The following is a 25,562-nucleotide window of genomic DNA, read 5'->3' on the forward strand; positions in this document are numbered from 1 at the left end:
TTGGACCCAGGCTCACAGAAATAATAGTGACCCGGCACGGAGCGTGTCTTGGCGACTGACATTAACATGTAATTATTTCAAACAACCCTGAGGCTCTTGACTTTGAAAATAAGCTGATGGATGCTTGGGTTGCAACATGCATCAAACAGTGCCTGCGGGTTCAGGTAGTAGGGAAGCAGCCAGTGTTGCCCTGTTCTAGAACCGTGTGCTTCGACGAACAGCCTTTAATGTCAGAAGTGACGAGCAACATTTCTCTTATCAACCAAGACCTCAGTAACTGCAAGTCTCTGTTAACTTTGATGTTTCGAATGCGTTCAGCGCGCACACACACACACACACGCGCGCGTGTATATATATAAATGGCAAGGAAATCAAGATTACAGCAGAAGTTTATTCGTGGAAGCAGAGAAAGAAAGGGCAAAGGAGGGAGGGACTACATCAGGAACACATCATGAGATACACGCGTCAGACTCTTATTCACCCAAGATTCACATGTGTCTGCAAGATATGCAGAATATTGACCCTTAGATAATTAAAGACCACGAATCTTCAAACAGATGATTTTCACTCCGCTGCACAGATTTCTAAAGTGTCTCAACAACCAAAGCTAAAAACCAAAAGGCTGCCGGTTGCCCCTTGGGGAACGAGAGCATTAACCAGGAGTTTCTACTCCTCGGGTGTTCTGGTTCTTCGGGACCAACACTAGCTGACTCTGCTCATTGGAAGGTACTCAGAGCCTAGCCACTGGGTGTCTACACTAAGTACCCTGGGTACAGCAGGCAGTAGCCTGCTCATTTCCAAGTACCTTCCCAAGGCCAGCTGGGACTACCGGTATAGCAGGAATCTTTCCAGCAGCTCCGGCAGATGCAGCTCACGGATGGTTTGACGACACGCTCGGCCCAAGCACTTCCGGACACACAGGCGACAGAGCTGGGAGAGAGCAGGCGGGCCTGGGGAAGAAGTTACAATGTGTGAAGTTCATGGTGGTGGGGCTGGGGGAGAAGGGGAGACCAGAGGACCGGAAGAGGCCGAAATGCTCCACAAGCTGGCTCCGTGCACGGATCGTAGAGCGATATAGCAGACGCTAAATACACACAGGGATCCCGGTGTGCCCCTCTGGGCGGCGACATGTTTGGGTGAGCCCTCCAAAGGTGAGCGTGTTAGCAATAGTGGGGAATGAGGCTAAGCAGAGGCAAGTCAGGAATGAAGCGTGAGGCCTCAAGCGAACGCGCCTCATTCACGTATCGCACGTGCCAACAAACGGGATAATACTAGCCAAGGAGAACCAAGCGAGGGACAGCTGCCAGGAGGGCATAAAGGCCTGTAAGGTCACAGAGGCCTCCCGGACCTCCTGGCTCTGGCTGCCCGTGAGGTGGTGCTGGCTGGGTCCCAGGTCACTTTCGGAAGGGCCCTCCATTCACACAAGGCTCCCAGCTCCATGAAGGATCTAGAGAAAGGACCCAACTCACTTAACCCCCATTATATCCCAAACCTCAGTCTCAAAGGGGCTCACGGAGTCATCACGCCCATGGCTTTGCGTGGCTGAAGGAAAGTAACGAGAGCCCCAGGTATGGCTGAATAGGACGAATGAGGCTTTGGCTGGAACGCTAGTTATACAGAGGCATTTGTAATGTCCCAGTGCTCCCTAGCCTCACTGTATCAGGAAAGATCCCTTCAAGTAGACCTGTGTGATTACCGGACTGCATAAAGTTGTCCTTCTCAAGACAATCCTACTGTAACAGGATCTTGCCACCCATGAGAAATGGAGCACTGCATATGCAAATAGCCAGATAACACCTGAATTGAGGTTTCTAAGGAGGATCTATGTGACAGAGCACATAAGTGCCCTTCGTTAAAATCTTGGGAAGCGCGAGTGGAAAGCATCTCCACCTGTCACCCAACCGAAGCTCCTCTGGAAAACAGTAACGCGGACAAATCGTCCAGCGTGCCTAGAGAAGGTCAGATACCAGAGTGAACTGTGACACAGCTGGTGTCCATCCTTCCAGACCAAGCAGCTGTACTTGTGACGACAGAAGACAGAAGCACCTGCTTAGAACGAATCTAAATCCTGGACCTGGAAACATCTTTGATGGAAGAAAAGAGGAAATGTGGCAATTGCCATAAACCATATTCTCGGCTAACAGTTGGAAAGGACCTGGCATTTCCAAACTGGGAGCCGGTAAGGAAGATCAGAGTTCTTCAAGTGGAGATTCAAATAAAAGAGCAACCATTAATGACATAGACTATTGGGAATAATCTAGATCAGTGCTACTCAAAGTGTGGCCTCAGTTCAACAGCACTACCTGGGAACCCAGTGGGTGTATAGAGTCTAGGCCCCATCCCAGACCTCCTGAACCCAAATGTGCATTCTAATTAGATCACCAGGTGATTCGTACTCATGGTAGAACTTAAGAAGCACTCACCGAGGGACATCTGGGTGGCTCAGTCGGTTAAGCGTCCGACTTTGGCTCAGGTCATGGTCACGCAGTCCGTGCGTTCGAGCCCCGCATTGGGCTCTGTGCTGATGGCTCGGAGCCTGGAGCCTGCTTTGGATTCTGTGTCTCCCTCTCTCTCTCTGCCCCTCCCCTGCTTGCGCTCTCGCTCTCTCTCAAAAGGAAACATTTAAAAAATTTTTTAAAAAAGAAGCACTGACCTAGAAAGCATTCCTGAGATGACTGAACCGAGCATTCTACTTGGAAGGTATAGAAGACACGAGGGTGGTTTCATGAAGTGGAACTGGTGAGTAAAATAAAACCCTTCTCGACCAGAAAGCGTTTCAGAAGATTCAGCGCGGGGCCATCATAACACTGAGCGCATGTTCTGGAGTCAGACTGCTTGGCTGGGGTCCTACTTCTCCTTAGCAGTCACACGACCCTCTGCAAGCCAGTATCTTTATGCTCTCTTGTCCTATCTTCAGCCGGGACAGCACCAGCTACTGCAAAGTGCTCGCGGCTTTAAAGTTTTCAGAATTCAGGGAGATTAATCCAGGTTTCAAATTTTTTAGCTCAGCGCCTAACACGTGTAAAACTGAATAATGACTATCACTGTTTTTAAGTTTATTTATTCTGAGAGAGAGTGAGAGACAGAGAGAGAGAACGAGCAGGGGAGGGGCAGAGAGGGAGGGAAAGAGAGAATCCCAAGCAGGCTCTGCACTGTCAGCATAGAGCCCGACGCGGGGCTCGATCCCACAAACCGTGAGATCATGACCTGAGCCGGAACCAACAGTCAGATGCTTAACTGACCGAGCCACCCAGGTGCCCCTTATTACCATTACCTTTAATAGTCTCCCAAGCATACAAATGATCAGTACAGGCTTGGACAATGTTCTCTTTCTGTACAGACTTAGCATGACTGACTTCTGAATTTGGAATGCAGAGCCTCTTAGAGACCCGCCTGGTCTCCTCGGGCATCTGTAGCTCCACTGGCCCACGGTGGAAAGGGGAGTGAGGCAATGGGGGGCACAGATCTGCCTGCTCCCTGATCTCGAGGGCAGGCGATCGACTCGGCCACCCAGTCCAGTGTCTGAAACACACACTCCGTATCCAGCCTACAGCCTCTAACTCAAGTATCGCTAGCTTCCGCTGACAAATATTTCTCCAAATACGACAAAGCAGGGTCTTGGTCCACTCCGCTGGGCGCTTATTCCAAGCCAGACGCGGCAGTTCACCTTTTCGTGGTGAAAAGAGTTCTCGGAGTATTTTCTCATCACGGAAAATACACAGCAACCTCCCGGTTGCATAAATGCCCTTCCGTTACAAGTGAACACATACGCCTACCGAATCCCATCTCGGCGACGCCAGCGACGCCTGCTGCCTCCCACATGCCACTCCCAAGGAAAAAGGGAAAAGAGGTAAGGAAGTCTGGAGATAAGACAGGGAGGGGAGACAGCGGATGCGCTTCCGGGAGAGAACTGGACACCCAGCCCTTCGTTACCTTCCCGGAGCAGGAGGGCCTGCTCCACGCCGCTTTTCGGAGCCGCCAGATCCAACGCACTTTTCCCCTCGGCATTTCTGCACTTCAGGGGAGCCCCATAGTCCGCTAGCAGGTGGACGACTTCCACGCTGGACTGCCTCGCAGCGGCGTGGAGCGGGGTGTCCAGACTCTGGCCGCGGTCCACGCTGGCTCCTTGAGAAAGCAAATGACACGAGTCAACGCTGAACGTTGACGTGGGAATACGACGGGCCTAAAATACAGCAGCTGTGGAGGAAAGCATCTTGAATGTCATGACGTGCTGGGCCAATCTTGGAAAATGTCTGACCCAAGCCTAGAGCCTCAGCAGTGGCTACTGAAACTGTTTCAAAGGATCTGGGTGAGAAGAGTGAAGAGAGACATTTTTAGGCACTTAAAATACGTTCCTTGCTTTTCCATACGAACCGTGCGACAGACAAAATGAAATACCTGCAGCGCCTTTTACGGAGAATTATTTTGTTTTTTGGCAAAGGATAAAGTTAAGATTATTTGGCACTTATGTTATTCCGGGCTCCAACAAAAAGATTTCTGAACTACGACAGGGAGTAGTAAATGATAGGGGATGAAAAAGACAAAAAAAAAAAATCTTGGAGATAAAAATTCTTATTTAAAAGTTCTTAGTACAGCCTCTAATGTCAGCGGTGAAGTTTGGGGAATCTTTAATCAAGTAATAGTTTCAAGACATTTTACTTTCCCCCCCCGGACTCCCAGTGTCTGTATATCCTCCTGATAACCACACCTAGGTCTCCCTCTGAGGAACCATCCCCTGGGATTCCCGGCTCACGTGTTTCCAGGGAAGCCCGACAACTACAGGGTAGACTGAAATCTAAGCCAGTCAGCGTACTGTAATTCCTTTGGCCGCCATGATTGGTTCAGAGATGGGCAGGTGACTCAAAAAGAGCCAACGCAATAAAATTCTTTTTTTCCCACTAGGACTCATGGGAAAGAGACTCTTGCTCTCTCTTGAAACCACCAAAGAGAACCATACCAGGTAAATGGAGCCAATACCCAAGGAAGTGGACACTCATTTCTCTGGAAAAGTTCTGTTTTAAACATTCAAACGGCAAATACTGTCAGAATTTTGTCCAGCCTGACAAGAACTTAGTCTTTAAAGCCATGGAAAACCAACAAGGTTAACAGGTTCTTCTCATAAAAAGATTTCTGGAAGTTACCTAATTCTAGAAGTTTCTTCACACAGTCTACCCTCTGGTAGGTGCAGGCCACATACAGGGGAGTTCCAAGCTGGGGCACTTCTTGGTCAATGTTAACATTATTTGCCAGAAGAATCTCCATGCACTCTCTATGACCTGGTGGCACAAAAGACAACCTTACTCAAGTAAGGGAAATATTGACTATTTACAGAACTACAGAAGTGCTTACCTGGAATGGGCTTTAGAAAAAACCTAGCCCAGGGGCGCCTAGGTGGCTCAGTCCGTTGAGCGTCCGACTTCGGCTCAGGTCATGACCTCACGGTTTGTGGGTTCGAGCCCCGCATCGGGCTCTGTGCTGACAGCTCAGAACCTGGAGCTTTCTTTGGATTCTGTGTCTCCTCTCTCTGCCCCTCCCCTACTTGCACGCGCTCGCTCGCTCTCTCTCTCAAAAATAAATAAACATTAAAAAAGAAAGAAGGAAAGAAAGAAAGAAAGAAAGAAAGAAAGAAAGAAAGAAAGAAAGAAAGAACGAGCCTAGCCAGGTGGGTACCTGGGTGGCTCAGTGGGTTAAGCGTCTCTTGATTTCAGCTCAGGTCATGATCTCACGATTCGTGAGATTGAGCCCCACATCGGGCTCTGCGCTGTCAGCTCAGAGTCTATTTGACATCCTCTCTCTCGCTCCCTCTCTCTCTCTGCCCCTCCCTCGTGCTCCCTCTCTCTCTCAAAAATAAATAAGTGTAAAAAGAAAAAGAAAGAAACTAGATATTTTTTTTTAGGCAGAAAAAAAATATCTTTTTGGAAATCTTAGAAAAGTCCAAAATAAAGACCATTAAAGAGAAAAGAATGCCCATACGTCCCCAGTTCAACTCCTCTTTGCAGCCCTTACAGTGCCTCCATCTAAACTACGGGCTCCAGGGAGCACAACTGGAATCATTCTTCACGGTGAAGCCACCAGTTTACAAACAGGCTGCAAGACGCACAGGGGTGGTCAATGGCCCACAAAAGCCAGTGCTCAAATCCAAGGCCCGTGTACAGCTGCACCTCCTTATTCTGGTTAACCTGGAAGACACCTATGAGAATATGTAAAGCCCCAACTATAGAATATACGTGTAACTGCACTTTCAAATTCAGGGCTTAACAACAACTACATAAACAAGCATTCTCCTCGGAGAGGCTGCCCAACGAATAGACTCGAGTGGACCAGATGGACTTGACAGATATATTTAGAACTGTGCATCCCAAAGCGACAGAATATACTTTCTTCTCGAGTGCACATGGAACATTCTCCAAGATAGATCACATACTGGGTCACAAAACAGCCCTTCATAAGTATAAAAGAATTGAGATCATACCATGCACGCTTTCAGACCACAGCGTTATGAAACCTGAAATCAACCACAGGAAAAAGTCTGCAAACCTCCAAAAGCGTGGAGGTTAAAGAACACCCTACTGAAGAATGAACGGGTCAAACCAGGCAAGTAGAGAAGAAATTTAAAAATATATGGAAACATGGGGCGCCTGGGTGGCTCAGTTGGTTAAGCGTCTGACTTCAGCTCAGGTCACAATCTCACGGTCCGTGAGTTCGAGCCCCGCATCGGGCTCTGGGCTGATGGCTCAGAGCCTGGAGCCTGCTTCCAATTCTGTGTCTCCCTCTCTCTCTGCCCCTCCCCTATTCATGCTCTGTCTCTCTCTGTCTCAAAAATAAATAAACATTAAAAAAAATTAAAAAAAAATATATGGAAACAAATGAAAATGGAAATACACAATCCAAACGCTTTGGGATGCAGCAAAGGCAGTCCTGAGAGGAAAATACATTGCAATCCAGGCCTATCTCAAGAAACAAGAAAAATCCCAAATACAAAATCTAACAGCACGCCTAAAGGAAATAGAAGCAGAACAGCAAAGACACCCCAAACCCAGCAGAAGAGAAATAATAAAGATTAGAGCAGAAATAAACAATATAGAATCTAAAAAACTATAGAGCAGATCAACGAAACCAAGAGTTGGTTTTTTGAAAAAATAAACAAAATTGATAAACCTCTAGCCAGGCTCCTTAAAAAGAAAAGGGAGATGACCCAAATAGATAAAATCATGAATGAAATGGAATTATTACAATCAATCCCTCAGAAATACAAGCAATTATCGGGGAATATTATGAAAAATTATATGCCAACAAACTGGACAACCTGGAAGAAATGGACAAATTCCTAAACACCCACACGCTTCCAAAACTCAAACAGGAAGAAATAGAAAGCTTGAACAGACCCATGCCAGCGAAGAAATTGAATCAGTCATCAAAAATCTCCCAACAAATAAGAGTCCAGGACCAGATGGCTTCCCAGGGGAGTTCTACCAGACGTTTAAAGCAGAGATAATACCTATCCTTCTCAAGCTCTTCCAAAAAATAGAAAGGGAAGGAAAATTTCCAGACTCATTCTATGAAGCCAGCATTACTTTGATTCCTAAACCAGACAGAGACCCAGCAAAAAAAGAGAACTACAGGCCAATATCCCTGATGAATATGGATGTAAAATTCTCTAATAAACATTTTAAAATAATTCCTGTCCAAGGGCGCCTTGGTTTCAGCTCAGGTAATGATCTCACAGTTCATGGGTTCAAACCCCACATCGGGCTCCATGCTGACAGCGTGAAGCCTGCCTGGGATTCTCTCTCACTCTCTCTCTCTCTCTCTCTCTCTCTCTCTGCCCCTCCCCCACTCACATGCTCTCTCAAAATAAATAAACTTAAAATAAAAAAATAATTCCTGTCCTTTTACTTTTGTTTTTCTTTTTCTTTGCGGAAGAAACTGAGCCTGGTCTGAGTTAAATTTAAGTACTCACAGAAGTTTTAAAAAATTAATATATAAATGATGGACACTAATATAACAGTATCTAAAATAATGAATTTGCTATTTTCTCTTCCATTCTGTGGATGTTGGTTCCTAACATGCTTTTAGATACAGGAAAAAAAAATATGTAGAGACACATGAATTCATGTATTTATAAGTACGTATGTATTCTGTAGGTCCATAGATACCAAACACCCCAACATAAAACCATCCACGAATTAAATAATTCAAACCATTCCCAATATGTATCCATTTTTAAATGTTTGGATGGAAATGCAAATATCAGATTAATTTTCACTTCAAATCAATAGTAAAATAATTTTTTAAACTTTTAGATCAATCATTTCCAAAGGAGACCATTTTCCTTCAACTTAAAGGATCTACTTGAAGTTTGGGAAATGACCAACCTCGGTTATTAATCAATAGATGTTTATGAGATATGTATAAGACATCAAAACCATGGATACATTGAGATTTAGGTCTTTTGTTGCATTTCAAGTAATCCATAAACAAAGGGGGCAAAAAGACAAAAAGAAAACCAGACTCAAATACAGAGAACACACTGATGATTACGGGGCGGGGGGGGGTGGGGGGGGTGGGGGGGGGTGGGGCCGGGAAGAGGTGAAGGCAATCAGGAGTAACACTGAGTAATGCACAGAATTGTTAACTCATTATATTGTACGCCTGAAACTAATAGAACATTGTACGCTAATTAGACTTCAATTGTTAAAGAAATGGAACAAAAATAAAAGCAGAGAAAAAAAGTAGTCCGCTGCAAAAAAAAACAAAAACCAAGTGACATATTTAATAACCTGGGGCAAATCTTTCACTATTGCCTTTTGAAATGAAGACTTTCATCCCGAATTAGACCCGCAAAGATCACTGTTCTACAGCATTCTAACTTCCCCACTGTATTTCTGATCTCAATATAAGAGAATAACTCCACCAGTGGGTGACAGAAATGCTGCTCTGTCAGTGTGACCTTTGACAAATGGCCTTGACCTTTCAAAGGTGTCTTCTTGTTCTGTCTAGCCAATGCATCAAGTTTTTAAAGACCTCGATTTTACTCTTTTCCCTCATTTCAAAAGTAACTGAGAACACGGGAAGCTAGAATCAACCTGAAGGTTTCTAATGCGATGCTTTTTAAAGTTGCAACCTTTTTTCAATACCTAATGACCTTGAAGTCAGCAGCTCGTCTAGAGTATACTGCTGGTTGTGGGCAGTTATGTTGAATCGTCCATTAGGGACACCATCAGCCTTGGCTTTCAGACACTTTCATAATTTATTTTAGTGCCTGATGTTTTATGGGCTTTGGGAAATGAGCCGCTCTTTCCTACTAAAGACAAGACATACGCAACGTACGACTCATGGAAGTCACCCCTGCAGTCGGAGCCACCAAAACACCAGCAAAGAGTTTCCAGAGGGGCCTGCCGAGAGACCGACTCCCTAGGAAATGCGACATGGCAGACCGAAAGGGCGTGGCGAACACTATACCCCTGATTCGCGCAGATCGGAGCGAGCCCACCAGTTGGTGTGCATTGTGACGGCCGACTCACCTCTCTTCACTGCCTCGTGGATGGGTGAAGCCAAGTGCGCCTCCAGCTGGGCCTTGGCTCCAAACTCCAGCAGCACGTGGACGCACGCAGCACTGCCGCTCCGGCACGCGTTGAAGAGGGGCGTGGCTCCGTGGACCGTCACTCCGTTGACCTAACGATGAGCGAAGAGGCCCAGAGGATTTGCGATTTTTCTCTCACCGTTGCCAAGTGTTTATTCCTATGCATCTGCCTGGAGAAATTTCCCATGCTGGTGGATGAGCGAGGGAACTCTACATCACTACGGTACCATGTTTTTTAGATGCCAGCAATCTGTCAACTCTCACCTACAAATAATATCCCAAGTGGGACAAAATGGGACAGAGCTTTTCAAATGTATGCATGGGTATTCCAGAGCTTCTTACGAGCCTCCCAACCATGGAGGAGGGGGGGGCCGTTTGGTGGTTAGGAGCATGGCCGCTGGTACCATTAGCTTGGGTTCAAATCCCAGCGTTCTCCTATTTGTTCAGAAGCCTCGGTCGGGTTATTACCTTTCTGTGCCTCAGTTTCCTTACCTGTAAAATGAGGATCATTAAAGACTCTGCCTCATGAAGTTATTGGGTGCATCAAGTGAGTCACCACATGTTAAACACTAAGAACACTGCCTGGTGCCCGGTGAGCGTTTAGTAAACATTTGCAACGACAGTTATTTTCATTGGCCGTTCCTACGGAGCTGACTCCCCACCCCAATCATGAACCAATGGGGTGGGCACCGAAAGTACTGGAGAAGCCAGGTCCCCAAATCTGCGCTTGCAAAAAATCTCCTCAGCAATTTCCCCGCAGTTCTGTCCGTCTTGCCACAAGTTCTCTTACTGGTCTGCTCTAGTCCGTACCGATTGCGTGTGCCAGCAGTGACTCCTAAAGAGATCACGATCAAGCCAAAGGCACAAAGAAAAGAGCCATCAACATGGGGTCTCCAACCACCCTGGGTGCCTTCTAGGGATGCGGGAGGCACCTGAGAAGCAACACAGCTGGAGGGCATCTTTGGGTATTAGCAATAGATTGGCCAGGACATCAGGGGACCAAGGCCTTCCGGTGGCGAGGCTCTTGCCTCAACAACTGAGGATGCGGGCATGTGAGAATCAGGATCCCAAATTTTCTGGTCTCAGAAACAAACAAAAAAGCTCCCTCTCCACAGTTCCAGGGTCGCCCCCATTATATTGGAAAGTGAAGGAGGGAGGCTAAGGTGGCGGCGACAGACAAGGACAGGGGAGGTAGTGTGCAAATTCATACAGCCTAGGGATTTTCTAACCTATTTACATTTGTACTGAAAAAATATTTGGTGGGACTGGTTCGATTTGTTGTTACTGAGAATCATCCTCATCCTCAGTCCCGAAGTCTTCTAATTTGATTTCCTCAGTTTCTCAGGTCAGGGCAGCAAACATTTATTGAGCACCTATTAGGTGCCAGTGTTTCAGAAACAAAGGCGAGTAAGGCAACTTGCGTCTCCTGAACAGGGTGAATTCTATCAGGGAAGACAAACACAGAAAGAGATCATTTTGATACAATAATAAATGCTTGGGGCGCCTGGGTGGCTCAGTCAGTTAAGCGTCTGACTTCAGCCCAGGTCAAGATCTCTCCATCTGGGAGTTCGAGCCCCGCACCGGGCTCTGTGCTGACAGCTCAGAGCCTGGAGCCTGCTTCGGATTCTGTGTCTCCCTCTCTCTGCCCCTCCCCCACTTGTTCCCTCTGTCTCTCTCTCAAATAAACATTAAAAATGTTTTAAAAAATAATAAATGCTTTCGAGCCCCACGGGAGCAAGGCAAAAGAGAGTACAGACTTGAGAAATACTGAGGAAGCAAAATTAGCAGGATGTGGTGATTAATTAGTCAGGGAGATGGGAGAAGTAGGATGATCCCAGGTCTGGAACGGGGGAACGCAGGAATGTGTTTCACCTGGCCTCTGAGACCGGGCTGCAAGGGGAGCCCGTCCCCCGGGGAAGGACATCAGAAGCACAAGTTTCAGATGCACGGAGTTTGAGGCACCCATGGGCCTGCCAAGTTTGAGGAATTTCCTACTGATTGACCAACTCTCTTTTATTCCTTGTCTCCTTCTGATTTAAATGTTAAATAACACAATCTTCATCGACTGTTTCCTCAAAAGATGGCCAAACACAAGGGACTGCGTCTGACTCTTTTTTTTTTTTTTTGTCTCCCACAAAAACTCCCAGAGTTGTACCAGCACACACTCCTTCACAACCCGATGTGGTTTGCTATCTCCCGCCAACGGAAGGAGACGGCCCTCACCCAGCCTCACCCCGTCACTACATGTGAGTTGACTACGCAGTAACTTCAGGAAGCACCACCGCATAAAAGCACACGACCACTGTGGCATCGGGAAAATCACTTTGCCCAAGAAAGGCTTTTATATTCAGTTCGACATAGAGAGACCCAACTTCCATATAAAATGCAAAGAACAGCTTCAGTTAAGCACCTAAAAACATTGCAGCTCGTGAAACAACACGAGGACTGAGTTAAAAAGTGGAAATTAGCAACAAAATGGTATCTGGCAACTAAATGAATGTCACTGAGATTTTCAAAAGTTGTAATTTCACAGTTCTGTTGTGGTATCTATTACACACAGCACCTCAGCCACTCATGCTTGAAATAAGGATACTGGGGGGTGTATGGCATTGTTGAGTCACTATATTGTACACCTGAAACTAATAAAACACTGTATGTTAACTATACCAGAGTTAAAAACGATAATTTAAAACTAAAATAAACATAAAAAGAGAAAAAGATACATAAGGATAGAATTTTAAAATAAGATAAAGTTAATTCTGTCGGGTTTTTTCAATGTATTACTTATTAAAAGCTTATTTAATTTGATGATTTTGCTCAATAAAAATAATCGGTTTACGGTGTTGAATTAAGAGCGTTTTTGTTGTCGCTCTTTTAAATTGTACTCTTTCTCATGTTTCACAGTCCATTTCCCGAGATCGGTTTCAGAGAACTCTAGTTTGAGTTGATCTTTTGAAACTCAGCAGGGCAATTTTCAAGGATTCCTGTGAATTACCTCATTAGAATGCTCGCCCACGGGCACAGAGGCTGAAGAGGGGAGTGACCAACCGTGTCTCAGGAATGCGCACGCGGACAGGGCCAGACCTGTCTACACCGCCAGTGGGTGCACAGTCTGGAGGGTAGCGTCTGTTTAGACCCTAGCAGGTGCACCTGGGCAGACAGGGCTGCGGGAGGGGGCGGCGGGGGGCGGCGGGGGGAGGGGCGGTACTCACGTGTGCGCCCTTTTCCAGTAAGGCTTTAGCGCAGGCCACGTGACCTCCGAGGCACGCCTCGTGGAGCGAAGAGACCCGGTTAATTGTCACGAGGTTCACGTTGACACCCTAGAATTTGGAGAGAAGGGGTCGAGGCTGCATTAGCAATGCCGGCGACTCCCGGACTTCAGAGGCCGGAGTCCAGCAGACAGCGCTCCGGCATTCGTACGCCGTAGTAGCAGCACTGCTCTTGACCGCAACTCCAGGGCATGGAGAGGCCTCTGCAGTACCAGGGTCCGCGGCCAGCGGCTTCTCCTTACCCAGTCCCAGCACGCCCCTCCTCTTATGCCTTGTCTTGGAGTCCATGTGACAGATGGGCATGATCAGCCCCGCTGCTGGCCGACTCTGACTTCGTGCCCTGATTTTCACAACTTGGCCCTGACCATCCCCCCTACCCATGATTACCACTTTCTGTGAAAGCAGGAGGTCCCTCTCAGCTTTTCTGAACTGAGTTCTGCTTCTGATTTCCTGCCTCCTAACCGACCCACTGAAAACTTCCGAAACCTAGTGCATGACCCTGAACCCCAAACGCCAACCTGAGTTCCCACGGCCTCCGGCCCCACGTCCCTGGGGCTGGCGGCATCCCTGCTGTGGCCAGCAGCTGGGACTTGCCACTATTGCCCTGTCCCTTCCTCTTAGGGCCTCTCTGTACCTCGTTGGTCCCATCCATTCTCATGCCCTGAATATGATGTCATTACTCTAGAGCTGTGCTGTATATTTCAATTTGGGTATTTAATACAATTAGGAAAATCTCCCTGTGTATTATTTCCCTTTAAGAAAAGAAAAACAGGCTAGCCCACAAGGTGGCAGCAGTGTACTAGGAAAAACAAAAAACAAAACTTCCATCTGGTGCAAAGTCAATTCCTGGATTCGTACCCATGTGATGTTGGACGGGCCTGAAAGACCGTCTAGAGTGAATCACCTTCATTGTGCACGAGAAAACGGAGAGGCAGAAAGTTCAAACTATCACTAAGACTTAAGGCTCCCCCAGCCGTCGATGCCAGCCAGCACGATAGGAGCTTCTCATCCCTGGTTTCCTGCTCTACCCCACCACACTGTATGTGAAATAAAGTAAAAAATAAAATAAAATAATACATTTTTTTACTAGTGTGTAAGGGTAAAGAAGTGTGCATGCACTGAGAAAAAGCTCAACTCCTCTCTGAAGAGCACTCCTGACACATTTAAGCACACTGGTTTACAGAAATCAACATGCTTATGAAATATACTTAAAAATAAAGTCGGGGGGCGCCTGGGTGGCGCAGTCGGTTAAGCGTCCAACTTCAGCCGGGTCACGATCTCGCGGTCCGTGGGTTCGAGCCCCGCGTGGGGCTCTGGGCTGATGGCTCGGAGCCTGGAGCCTGTTTCCGATTCTGTGTCTCCCTCTCTCTCTGCCCCTCCCCCGTTCATGCTCTGTCTCTCTCTGTCCCAAAAATAAATAAACGCTGGAAAAAAAAAAAGAAAAAAAAAAAAGAAAAAAGAAAGTCGGGGGTGGGGGACACCTGGGTGGCTCAGTCGGTTGAGCAGCCGACTCTTGATTTCAGCCCAGGTCAGGATCTCAGTTTGTGAGTTTGAGCCCTGCTTCGGGCTCTGCACTGATGGCAAAGAGCATGCTTGGGATTCTCTCCTCTCTCTGTCCCTGCACTGCTTGCATTCTCTCTCTCTCTCTCTCAAAAATAAACAAACATAAAAAAATAATAAGTACTAAATACAATGTGGGATCCTGGATTGGGGCCTGGAAGAGAAAAAGGACTCTGTGGGAAAACTGGTGTGATCTCAATAATCTGCAGTTTAGTTAATGGTGTTAATGTTACTTATGTTTTACTAAAGTACCATGGTTATGTAATATTAGCACTAGGGGAAGTTGGGTGAAGTATAGGCATCTGGGAGCTGTCTGTACTCTCTTTGCAACTCTTCTTTATTTTTTAAAAAAATGTTTATTTATTTTTGAGAGAGAGCACAAACAGGGGATGGGGCAGAGAGAGAGCGGGAGACAAAGAATCCGAAGCAGGCTCCAGGCTCCGAGCTGTCAGCACAGAGCCCGACGCGGGGCTCGAACCCACGAACCGTGAGATCATGACCTGGGCCGACGTCGGAAGCTTAACCGACTGAGCCACTGGGCACCCCACGACTCTTCTTTAAAATTATTCCAAAATTAAACGTTTATTAAAAAATACTACTAAAAGTGTTGAAGTGGGAGACTAAGAGGGAGGAGGTGGATGCCAGACTTTTCACTGTGTACCTTTTAGTATCACTTTAATCTTTGAACGATGTGAATATATTACATGTAAAAAATAGTCAAATTTTAAAGTGCTTAGAAATAAATAAGCAAGTGATAAAAATCAAGCACAAAAGCCATTTGATTACTACTGGCAGTACGGTTTTCCTTTTGCCTCTACTTCCTCAAGAAGTAACACAACTCATAAAAAAGAAAGCAAACAAACAAACAAAAAAAAAGCACACCCGTGTGCACGTGTGTGCGCATGTGAAAATGGTAAGGGAGCCAGGTTCGGTGGTAGCTAGGATGTAGAAAAAAGATACAATAAATCACCTCCTCTCTACACACGCAGATTCTAAAACAATGTCAATGGAGCATGTACACTTTTGTTCATTCGTTTTACAAATATTGACTAAGCCGTTACTCATTGCTCAAGGTGCTAGGGGTACAGTCATAAATAAAATAGTCTTAATAAGTAAGACTTTAATCAATCTTCCCAAAGAGTAACATCTACCCACCTCGACCCATTGTAAATTTGCTCTTGAAATACTGTATCAGGGGAGGCGGACTCTAAGGTGGCCCCCAGCGATCCCCGATTCCTTGTACTGGCTCACTCTCTAATCCCCTCCCCTGGCGTGTGGGCTGGATCTATCGACTCACGTCTAATGAATAGAATATGGCAGAAGTGATGGGATGCCATTTTGGAGATTAGGTTATATTAAGACTTGCTTCTAAGGCACTCTCTCCCGCTCTCTCTGGGGGAAGCCAGCTGCCATTTCGTGACTCGGCCCTGTGGAGAGGCCTTTGTGACAAGGGGTTGAAGCTGGCCATCAAGCAGATGCGTGAGCTTGGAAGCGGATCCTCCCCACTCGAGCTGTGAGGTGACCGCGATCCCAGCTGACACTCCGCTGCCTGCAAGAGACTCAGAGCCAGAACCACCTGCCAGGCTGCCCCTCGGCCCATAGAAACCGTGACAATCCGCACTCGTTGTTTTCAGCCACTGTGTTTTGAGGTCATTTGTTATGCGGTAATAGCTGACTAATGCGACTTCGGGGGGCCGTTGTTACCAAGGAACACTGGGAGAGCACAGGGTGAGTTAGTGCAACAAAGATTTGAAGGCACGTACCGTCACCCTCACAGGGAAACTGCCTATGGGGTAAAGGCAGGCCCGGAGGGGGAAGGAGGGCGCTGGGCGGAAGAGATGAGCCAGATTCCCAAGAAAGGAGAGGCAGGAGGGACAAACGGTTGAGCTGCAGAGAATACATACACCGAGCCTGGCTGTGCGGGGAGCCAGATGGGGCAAGCAAGACTCCGCTTCAGTCAAAGCTCGTAAAGCATGACGCTGATGATCGCACAGGCACAAAGGTTCAAGTCTCTGGTTCACTTACTTGTGCAATTAAAGTTTTAAGGGCCAGTAAGCGCCCCTGGGCCGCAGCTTCATGAAGTGGGGATCGATCAGCCCAGCAATCTGCAACACAAATCAAGCTCAGAGTCAAGGTCTGGAGTCTTCTTCCGGGCAGCTCAGTCGTGCTGCCCACCCACCGTGAGAGGAGGTTTGGGGAAGAGGAGGGAAGCTTGGAGCACGCACCAGGCTCTTTCAGCAGCCACTTTCAGGGTGACAAGCCACTGAGTATATGGTCCATCCATTTAGTGGTGTGTGTGGAGAGGGAGCACGTAACATCTCTCTCGCTCTTTCGGTGGGGGGGGGGGGGGGGGGGGGGTTTTAATAAGCAATAGGCTGAGTTTGAACACATATTCTCGGAGCTTGAGTCTGATAGCTCCAGACAAGGCAAAGTGAGGGGCAAAGCTGATGGACAGGCCTCTCTGCTTTCATCTTTACCCTGCCTCTTACTCTCACCTCTACCCTGAAAACGCAACAGCTTGTACCCCACGAAGGAGGCCTGAGAATCAGGGGAAATGGGTTTGCTCTCAATTCCCTAGGTAATTAATCGTCTCTCTTTCATTTAGGTGATGAGGCATATCTATTCCCATGACGCAGAATATGGCTTTTCAGATGACACAATCTTCCAAACTTTTCGGTGGGCAGTTAAGCGTGATGGCTAAGCCCAGAGCCAGCGGGGCCACAGGGCCTGGGTTCAAGTCCCACCTCGACCACGTTCTGCCAAGAAGGGCAAGTTCCTAAAATTATGTCAACATCAATTTCGTGATCTGTGAAATGGGAGTACAGTAATTTAGTACTTAGCAAGGGCTTAGGTCTCTAAGTAGGCCAATAAAGCACATCCATAATGTCAGCTACCCAAGCAATCTGTGAGTAAAAAGTACACACGCTGGGGCAGTGCCCTAAGGAGCAGCTTCAGAACAGCCTCACAAATATTTCCTTTCCTGTAATTGCTGGTCGGTAAACAAGACTGACCAGCTTCAGTGGGCATTTGCGAAGTAACCCTCTTAAAACACGCCAAAGAGCAATCACTTGTTTCGGAAGGCCTGTCCCAGTTTGTAAAATTTCAAATACGATCGTGCTCTTCATACACTGAGAAGCATGTCGTACAGTTCGGATTTCACACAAAAGGCCCATCTCATCAACCTGTTCTAGGTGATCCTGATGGTGCCAAGAATCCAGGTGTTCCTCTTCCTGCAACCCGGGTGGAAACAACCCCGTCAACGCTAGGACTACGTGAATGCGAAATAGCTCGAGGCCGCAAGGACGGAGTGACTTTTCCAGCAGATGGGAACCAGGGCTATCGACATTTCAGTAGGCCCTCTTCTTAGGCTGAAACTCACTTCTTACCTTCTCGTCACCTCTGCGTTATGAAAAGGGGGAAGCCTAGAATGGACTCTACGGGGTTGGACTGAAGTTGGAGCAGTTGGTATGAAAATGTGATTTTCAACGTGTGTATTTATATTTGCACCATTGTAACAAGGTCTTGGAGAAATGGCTGATTCCAGGGCTGGGCCAGGAAAAACGTAAGATTAAGGTGGCCTCGAACACCTTGTGCCAGAAAGACAGTGAATGATGGGACATGTCAAAAAGACGCAGGAGCTGGCTCAAAGGGGCTTCCACTGGTCAAATACGGGATGCCTTCAGCATCCAAATACAAAGTGATGGTAGGAGATTATACCCTAGCAAAGCAAACAGGAATCTATAAGTACTGGCTGATAGAAATTAATATACAAATAGCAAGGAGGAAGCTCGTCCTCATAGTACGACACCAACTTGGAAATGTGGAAGAAATGGTAGAATCTGGCTCCAGTGATCTCCTCACAAAATAACTACTAGTTATAAAAGAAATACAGGCAATTTTCAGTAGCACCAAACTGTAGACACCACCTTACCCAGCGATCAAAGTTAACGTCAGAAGTGATGGAACAAATCGGCCCGGTGTGCCATGCCATGGAATGCAACGGGCGACATCATGTACTATCGGAAGGAATGCGATGGGAGAAATACACCGTAGCATCTGTGATCTTCCTGCTCAAGATGCATAACCCAAATCTAATCTTGAGGACACTGTGAGCCAACTCAAACTGGGGGCCGTTCTCTAAAATAACTGGCCTGTAACTTGTTCGAGGAGGGACAGGGGAACCGTTCCACAGTGAAGAAGGCTGATGAGACACAACGTCTAAAGGCAATATCTATCCTTTTGCTCTCAAGGACGTTATTAGGAAAGTTGGGTAAATATGAATGGGGTCTCTGGGCAAAGAGAAGTGGGAATTCTTGGTACCACTCTTGGGCCTTTTCTGTCACTTCAAAGTGAGTTCCAAGATTTAAAAGTGTGTGTGTGTGTGTGTGTGTGTATACACACACATATGTAAGTTGGAACTAATTTATATATAATTAAGTATACACACACACATACATATAATCACTGGTGTTTTCGTACTCCTGATATGAATGTGCAATGCTTTGATAAGAAAAATGGATACAAATTTTAACATGAAAAAATACTGTTTGTGTCTCCACTTGTTCCTGAGTCAGTTAAAAGCTGATGAATTTGAAAATCTCTTTGGACATTTATAATTTGCATAAGCTGGGAATCATGACATAATGAATGCATATAATCCTCGATTAGTCAGCCTTGGTTTTCTTCTAATACATCTTCACCTCATTCAATATGAACTGTGTATCAGACATGCTACAGTCTTGCCTAACCGCTCTTGGAAGTGGACCTGGGCTCTGGGGTTAGGAGGTCAGTCTTCATCCACGGACGTCACTAGAACCTTGACCCATGTGAGGAGCAAACCTACAGCCGTGGCTCTGTTATGCCCTTGTTCCAACAACAGCCAGTGAACCCGAGTCACCCGAAAGTACAGGAAGTATTTGATTCAAAAATCAGAACAAGATTTACAGTAACTAGCTATCGTGAAATTAGAATACTAACACAAAGTGGCTTTATTATTTTTAAAACTTACTTCCGAGTGGGCTGTGGGGGTCCCCTTTCCTTCTGAGCAGGAACCCTAACTCCATCTTTGTCCTCTTTCTAGTAATTTCTGTTCCTCACCAGTCCCAGAAGACCCACTCCGCACATACAACCTGGATAGATCTCGAAACCTAATGTCGAGTGAAGGAAGCCAGACACAGGAGGGCACGTGCTGTGTGATCCCTTTCCGTAACAGACAAAAGGGGACCAAACTCACCTGGAGTCAAAAGGACCCCAAGGAGGGGTGGGGGCTGACGGGAAAAGGAACCAGTGGGGGCCATGCTGGTAATATGCAGTGTCTTGCTCCGGGGAGCTGGTACCTGATCGTGCTCACTTTGTGAAAATCCATCCAGATGTTCGCTTAGAATTTGTGCCCTTGTCTGTATTTACAAAGTTCTTCCATCGAGAGATTTGAAAACGACCAGTGTACTGGTCAGTCCACTTTGGAAAGATAATCTCCTCTCCTCTACCTCCTCCGGGGGCAGGGGATGGCCCTCTCTGCCACGCCAGCAGCTGCGGACAGAAGAGCAGCGTGTCCCCATAGGTGTTCCCACCTCCTTCTTCTGGGTGCCAGCTCCCCTTGTGGTTTGGGGGTGGGGAGAAGAGAGAGGGAGGACGTCTCCCCAGGGAAGTGGAAGACGAGGCCGGTCTCGCTCGCTTGCTGCCTCAACTGCAGGTGTCACTCCTGGTCTGCGGGCTTGCCCTTCCTACCGGGGCTCACTTCCAGGCCCCCTTCCTGTTCATTGGCATTCGGCCCCCTCTCCTCCTGTCCCCTGTCAACGCAGCGCCCTCGGACACCCCGAGCTCCCACCCCATGTCATGGCAAGCCTACGGGGCCATATTCTTGTCCACCCAGAAAGCAGGAAGAGAGAGCAGGGCTGGGCTTCCTTCTCACCACGCCACTGCCCTCTTCCCGCTGGACAGGCCCAGCGGACAGGTCCGGAAGTTGCCCCGGCTGACTTCCAACTTGACAGGGAGGTACCAAGCTCCCCTGCTTTCAGAGGCCCCTTATCTAAACTCGTATTTCTCCTGGAGCCCCTGCCCTTGGCCTTCGAGAGAGGAGGGAAGGGAAGAGCCTCGCGTCGTGAACCGGAACACCCCAAAACGCACGGCAACCCATTTGCCCCACGTAACGAGACCTCACTTCCAGTATTGGCAGAAATAGTACCGAATTCCAAGGTTTTGTGACCCAGAACGCACCCTGCTCTGGTGTTGAGATCCCACCTAACCTCAGGGTAGGTTTCTTGGCCGGGGATCCTTCGCTCTATCCGCCATCTCTCCGTACATAGCATGAAATGAATCCATTCGTATCCCCTTCGATGTAGAAATCCTCTTTGTTTCCCCACTGGAAACAAACCCACTCTCCAGGAAGCCACCTTCCCGGTCCCATTGTTTTCCAGCACTTGCGTCAAAGGGCCTAGAGTTTTCACACAAAACCCTTTCCAGCAACTCAGCCATGGTGGGTTCTCCTGCTTTCCTCTTATTCCCAACACGCAGTGTCTCGCTCTTACCGTTCTTGTTTTGCAAATTGGAGCTAATTGTGAGAAATTAAGGATTGAAGTTACTTGGCAGCTAGAGAGTTTTTCCATTCCTTTCAGGAAATATCAACTAAGCTCTCCAAATAAGTGAGCGCCTAAGTAGGACTCAACCCTTCTCTCCTAAGGCAGTCTATTTTTAGTTCTTGGGCAGACTGCCTGTGTCACGGGGCTGCAAGCACATTAGGAAGATAGTTTACTGGACAAATATGTTTACTTGTTCCTGATGAAGTGTATGGAAAATGTTCAAGTGCGTTTTCATCCCCCCCCCCCGATGGACTTTTTCTCAGAATATGACAGCTCCTAAAACCACACATTTCAGTAACAAAATCGGTTCCGAGGGGATACAGTTGTCTGACTGCCAAGTATTCAAGATAAAAACCTGTATTATTACTATTATTATTATTATTATTAATTTTTTTTTTTGCAATTTTCCCCTTCCTGATTCTGACAAGTACTTGAGCTTACTGGTTTATTACTTTTAAGAACCCCCTAACCAGTTATAATCTCTAGTGCACGTGGAACAATCTTTAGTCTCTTTATTCAAGTTCCAGAATCATACGAAGCAATATCTTCTCCTGTAGCACTTATCAGAGAAAACACATTCAAGAGGAACCTCAATTTTGAACCAAAATATACACAGGAGCCTAGCAGAATTAATGATTTAAGTAAAACAAAGGTAATTGGAAAAAGTCACATTATAATAAATTTCCTGAGATACCTAAAATATTAAATACGATTGAGTTAAAGTGCACACTTTCTAGAACACTCGATTCCAGTCAGGAGATGCACCATGGTCAACGAACACCTATTTGCAGGGTGTTAGAAGGTTCCTCTGAGCCCATCAGGAGCAGGAGAGCTGAGCTAAAGGTAACAGTTGGTGTGGGCACACCCCCTGCCGAGGGCTGGTTGTCCAAATTTGGGAAAGCCGGCCCGCACCTGTGACGTGTCGCCATGAAGAAGACGGCTGGGCCAAGGCTTGAGAGGACAACCAGCAAGACCGAACAAGAGTAGAAGGCTAGGTAGACGGTTTGGCAAGAAGGGACCAAAAGCAGGAAAAACCTGCTGGTAGGGGAAGGGTAGGAAAAAGGAGTCAGGGGGATGAGTCAGACAGAGGCGGGGCCATCAAATCAAAGTGAGGCTTCTGAATTTAGAACAAGGACAACTCATTTTAAGCCTTAACATTTAGACCGACACGGATCTTTTAGATTTGGCTTCACATAAACATTAAAAAAAAAAAAAAAAAGAATACAACAGTTCCACAATCTCGTATCTGCAAATGTAAAATCACCCAAATTTTGAAAACCAAGCTTTTTCCCAAGTTTGATGCAAACTCCTTTGGCAGCGAAGCATGGTAAGGACTCAGGTTAAGAGATTTTTTTCTTTTTAATTTGTATTTCAAAATATCCAATATAATACAGAAATAGAAATGTCAAGATGTTTGATTTGGGGAGGCGGCTCGAGGCCCGGCTGGGAGTGCCGTGTAATATACACTATAAACACTGTGTAATCTTCCTAGTAGCCCCCAAACTCCTGAATCCTGAACCACGTCTGGCCCGAGGGTTGTGAAAACAGATTATCAACCTGTATCTATACTCTATTTTTATCAAGTTTGATGACCAAGCCCTGTACTAAATACAGCTTCAATTCTGGCCAGATTGGCAAAGGTGGAAAAATCATATACCGCATCTGTCAGGAATAAGTACCTGCAGAGAGATCTGAGGGCTGAAGCTGGGCTCCAGTGATCCATCCGGTGCTCTAGACGTCGTGCCAAGGGCTAATGACAATGTTTTCAACTTAAATACGAGTGTGTGTGTGTGTGTGTGTGTGTGTAGATATATATATGTACACACATATATACACACACACGTGTATATGTATATATATGTATATGTATATGTATATATACATACACACACACATATATATATATACACACACACACATTATTGACAAATCACACAAAGAAGCCTGAAAAATAAAACAGCCAACCTGGTTTAACTCAGGTCTGGTAAGTTATCTACAAATGTAATAGTTTAAGCCACAAAGACATTGACCAATGTATTCCAGAATGTGAAATCCAGAAAAAAAAATCCAGAAGATTTTATAGCCCCCAAAATGATATTTAGTGAGGGATATGATGCTAGGTTTAGCTTCCAAAAGAAAGCGTGCCAGGACCTATGACAGGCTAAATAAACCCTGCCCTGGGTGAGTTTTTTTTTACTGCTCTCCCCTTGTTTCTGACAGCTCTGTTCAAGAAATTTAACCTTGGGCTGAGACTTTTCTAAGTCAATTAGCTAACTTACTGATTAAATGTCACATATTTTCCCAACAGACATCTGTCTGACCAGTGAGCAGCAAAGATAATTTCTGGTTGCACAAGATTTTGTTCTTTCTTTTTAATACGTCTAGCTTGAAGAATATAGCATCTGACTGCTAACAGTGTCAAAAGAAAAAAAAAAAACCAGTTTCTGGCATGTTACGGCCTGCATTATCATAGAAAGCCTTATTTACCACATCTGGATATCCTAGCATACACACGTATGGGGGGGGGATGTGTATTTGTATACACACACAGCCATCCACACACGTAGATATGTATACATAGGAAGGAAATTAAACTGAAAAATTAACATGTACTATCCTCTCCCAGTCCCTGCCTTGTTAATGATATTCAAAAGATACGTTTTTGACTTTATAACATGACATTACTTGCAAATTAAATGAGTATTATCCTACGAGCTTGAACAAATAAAGGCATTTGAGCTAAGGAATGAGTGAGCTCTATTTAAGAGATTTGTATTACAGTTCCAGACCCAAATCCAAACCATGCTTACATGGGTTTTGACTATTACAAAACCTTTTTAAGAGCGTACTGAATTAAGGACGACAAAGACAGAAACAATGCACGTGAGCAACAGGAGAAAACATTCTCAACACGCTCTTGCAATAACGACTTTGTTGGATTTGACCTCATTTAAACCATGAGGATGATGTATCTCTGAGAATACCAAAACTGTGTTACTGAAACTCTCACAAAGCCCTGTTCATATTTACATATCAAATTAGAAAATACGATTTTCAGATCACACTTAACTTGAAACTAAAGAGAAGCTTTTTTTTTTTTTTAAACCAGTCTAAGCAACGTACCTCCCTGAAATGTGTGACAAATGTAATCCCCAAAAGAAACCTCTTTCCACATTCCGGGCCTTCTGACACTTCCTGAAACTTCACGACTCTCCTCATTTCCCCCAGTTAATTGAAGCATTCTGATGCTTTATCTTTGGAGGTCTTATTTCTTGGGATACTGCTGTTATCTAGCGTCTTCGAAGTTGTCTGGCATATTGGAATCACACAGCCTCAGTCTATTTTGAAAGAGAATCCTGGGTGCAAATTGAAATGGACGCTAGATAAAGAGAATGATGTCATCCTGGAAACCCCTATGAACGCTAAAAATAACAGAGGGAAAATCTGAACTCTGTTTACGAATAAATTCTCCTCTCTCAAGTGACAAGCCCAGCAGCAACAAGTGTATCTGATTCATTTACTTTTGTGGCATCTCACGACAATTAAGGTGAATCATTTCTGGAGAGAAACGGAGATGAAATCCTACAAAGCAGGACAGTTTAAAACGTTTCACCCAAATGTTGGCATTTCACACGAGTAAAAGCCGCGTCGTGAAGGATTTTTCCTGCCAGCGACAAGTGGCTAATCGATTCGCACTGCAAACGACAACACAAAAATATATATAGCATGCCACAGCTGCTGCTTGAAATCAGATATATTGGTCATTCTATTTCCGGAGGGGACCCGGTCTCGTTAGAATGCATTGTTAAACTTTGTTGAGAAATATTAAAGAAAATCCCCCATCAGTAATTTTTCAGGTTAGTGGAAACGAGATTTCTCCAAATACTCTTAAAAAGCCACTACCCTAGTTCCTTCTTAAATAATAACCACTAATAATAGTACTACGAACTTGCAAAAATAAAGCTGAAACTCCTTCACAAATCAGTGCTGTAGTTTCTAAAAGTACCCACACAAAGCCAAACCACGAATAAAATCCACCCTCCAGAAATATCATTCGTACGAATCATCTAGGAGGGTTTTTTTTTTAAGTGTTGAGAACACACGCGTGTGATTTTACCTGAAATTCCACCATAGATCTCTTCTGCTATCCTAGCCGCTTCTTTTCTATTTCCTTTGACGATATAGAAATGAGTTAGGAGAGCCAAAAACACTTTGATTAAAAGTTTGAAGAAAAAAAAAGTAGCAAACATTGTAACAAAAATGTTTTTAAAGCCATAGGAAACAGGACCATCTTCCATTTTGGCTTGCACTCTCTACAGGTTCTTGGTGCTGCAAAATTACACTGAGTTATAATTGGTATCATATGACATCTATTTTCAACTTTCTAGCTCTTGGTGCTCTGTTACTGAGAACTCGTGTGCACCTTCTAAGCTAACTGTGATTCGGAGGCTGCATGTGCTGACTTCCATAGCCATGTGAAATGAACTAAAGAAACTTCCTTTTATTTTTTTTTTTTTAATTTTTTTTTTTCAACGTTTATTTATTTTTGGGACAGAGAGAGACAGAGCATGA

At 45.8% G+C, this 25,562-nt stretch overlaps 1 protein-coding gene across 2 annotated transcripts; it reads right to left on the reverse strand.

Annotated features, from left to right (window-relative positions):
• Positions 1–371: 371 nt before the first annotated feature.
• On the reverse strand, positions 372–25,329 carry ASB11 (ankyrin repeat and SOCS box containing 11). 2 transcript variants are annotated; one of them, XM_030306079.1, is made up of 7 exons: positions 25,108–25,329; positions 16,438–16,517; positions 12,796–12,903; positions 9,525–9,675; positions 5,142–5,276; positions 3,934–4,125; positions 372–950 (listed from the first exon to the last, which is right to left on the reverse strand). In XM_030306079.1, the coding sequence occupies exons 1-7, from the start codon at positions 25,286–25,288 to the stop codon at positions 826–828; spliced, it is 972 nt and encodes a 323-aa protein (XP_030161939.1). In that variant the 5' UTR covers positions 25,289–25,329; the 3' UTR covers positions 372–825. The 2 variants fall into 2 exon arrangements, with proteins under 2 accessions (XP_030161939.1, XP_030161940.1); XM_030306080.1 differs by lacking the exon at positions 25,108–25,329 and adding an exon at positions 24,114–24,329.
• Positions 25,330–25,562: the final 233 nt, after the last annotated feature.

The sequence above is a fragment of the Lynx canadensis genome, chromosome X, assembly GCF_007474595.2.
Source record: "Lynx canadensis isolate LIC74 chromosome X, mLynCan4.pri.v2, whole genome shotgun sequence".
Taxonomy (NCBI): Eukaryota; Metazoa; Chordata; class Mammalia; order Carnivora; family Felidae; genus Lynx; species Lynx canadensis.

Excerpts from the sequence above, each read along its gene's own strand:
- ASB11 (XM_030306079.1), bottom strand. The coding sequence starts at position 25,288 with ATGGAAGATGGTCCTGTTTCCTATGGCTTTAAAAACATTTTTGTTACA. Across the intron at positions 12,904-16,437 it reads TTAAAACTTTAATTGCACAA|GGTGTCAACGTGAACCTCGT; the intron begins GTAAGTGAACCA and ends TCCAAATTCTAG. Across the intron at positions 951-3,933 it reads GGCCCTCCTGCTCCGGGAAG|GCCCGCCTGCTCTCTCCCAG; the intron begins GTAACGAAGGGC and ends CTTCTTCCCCAG.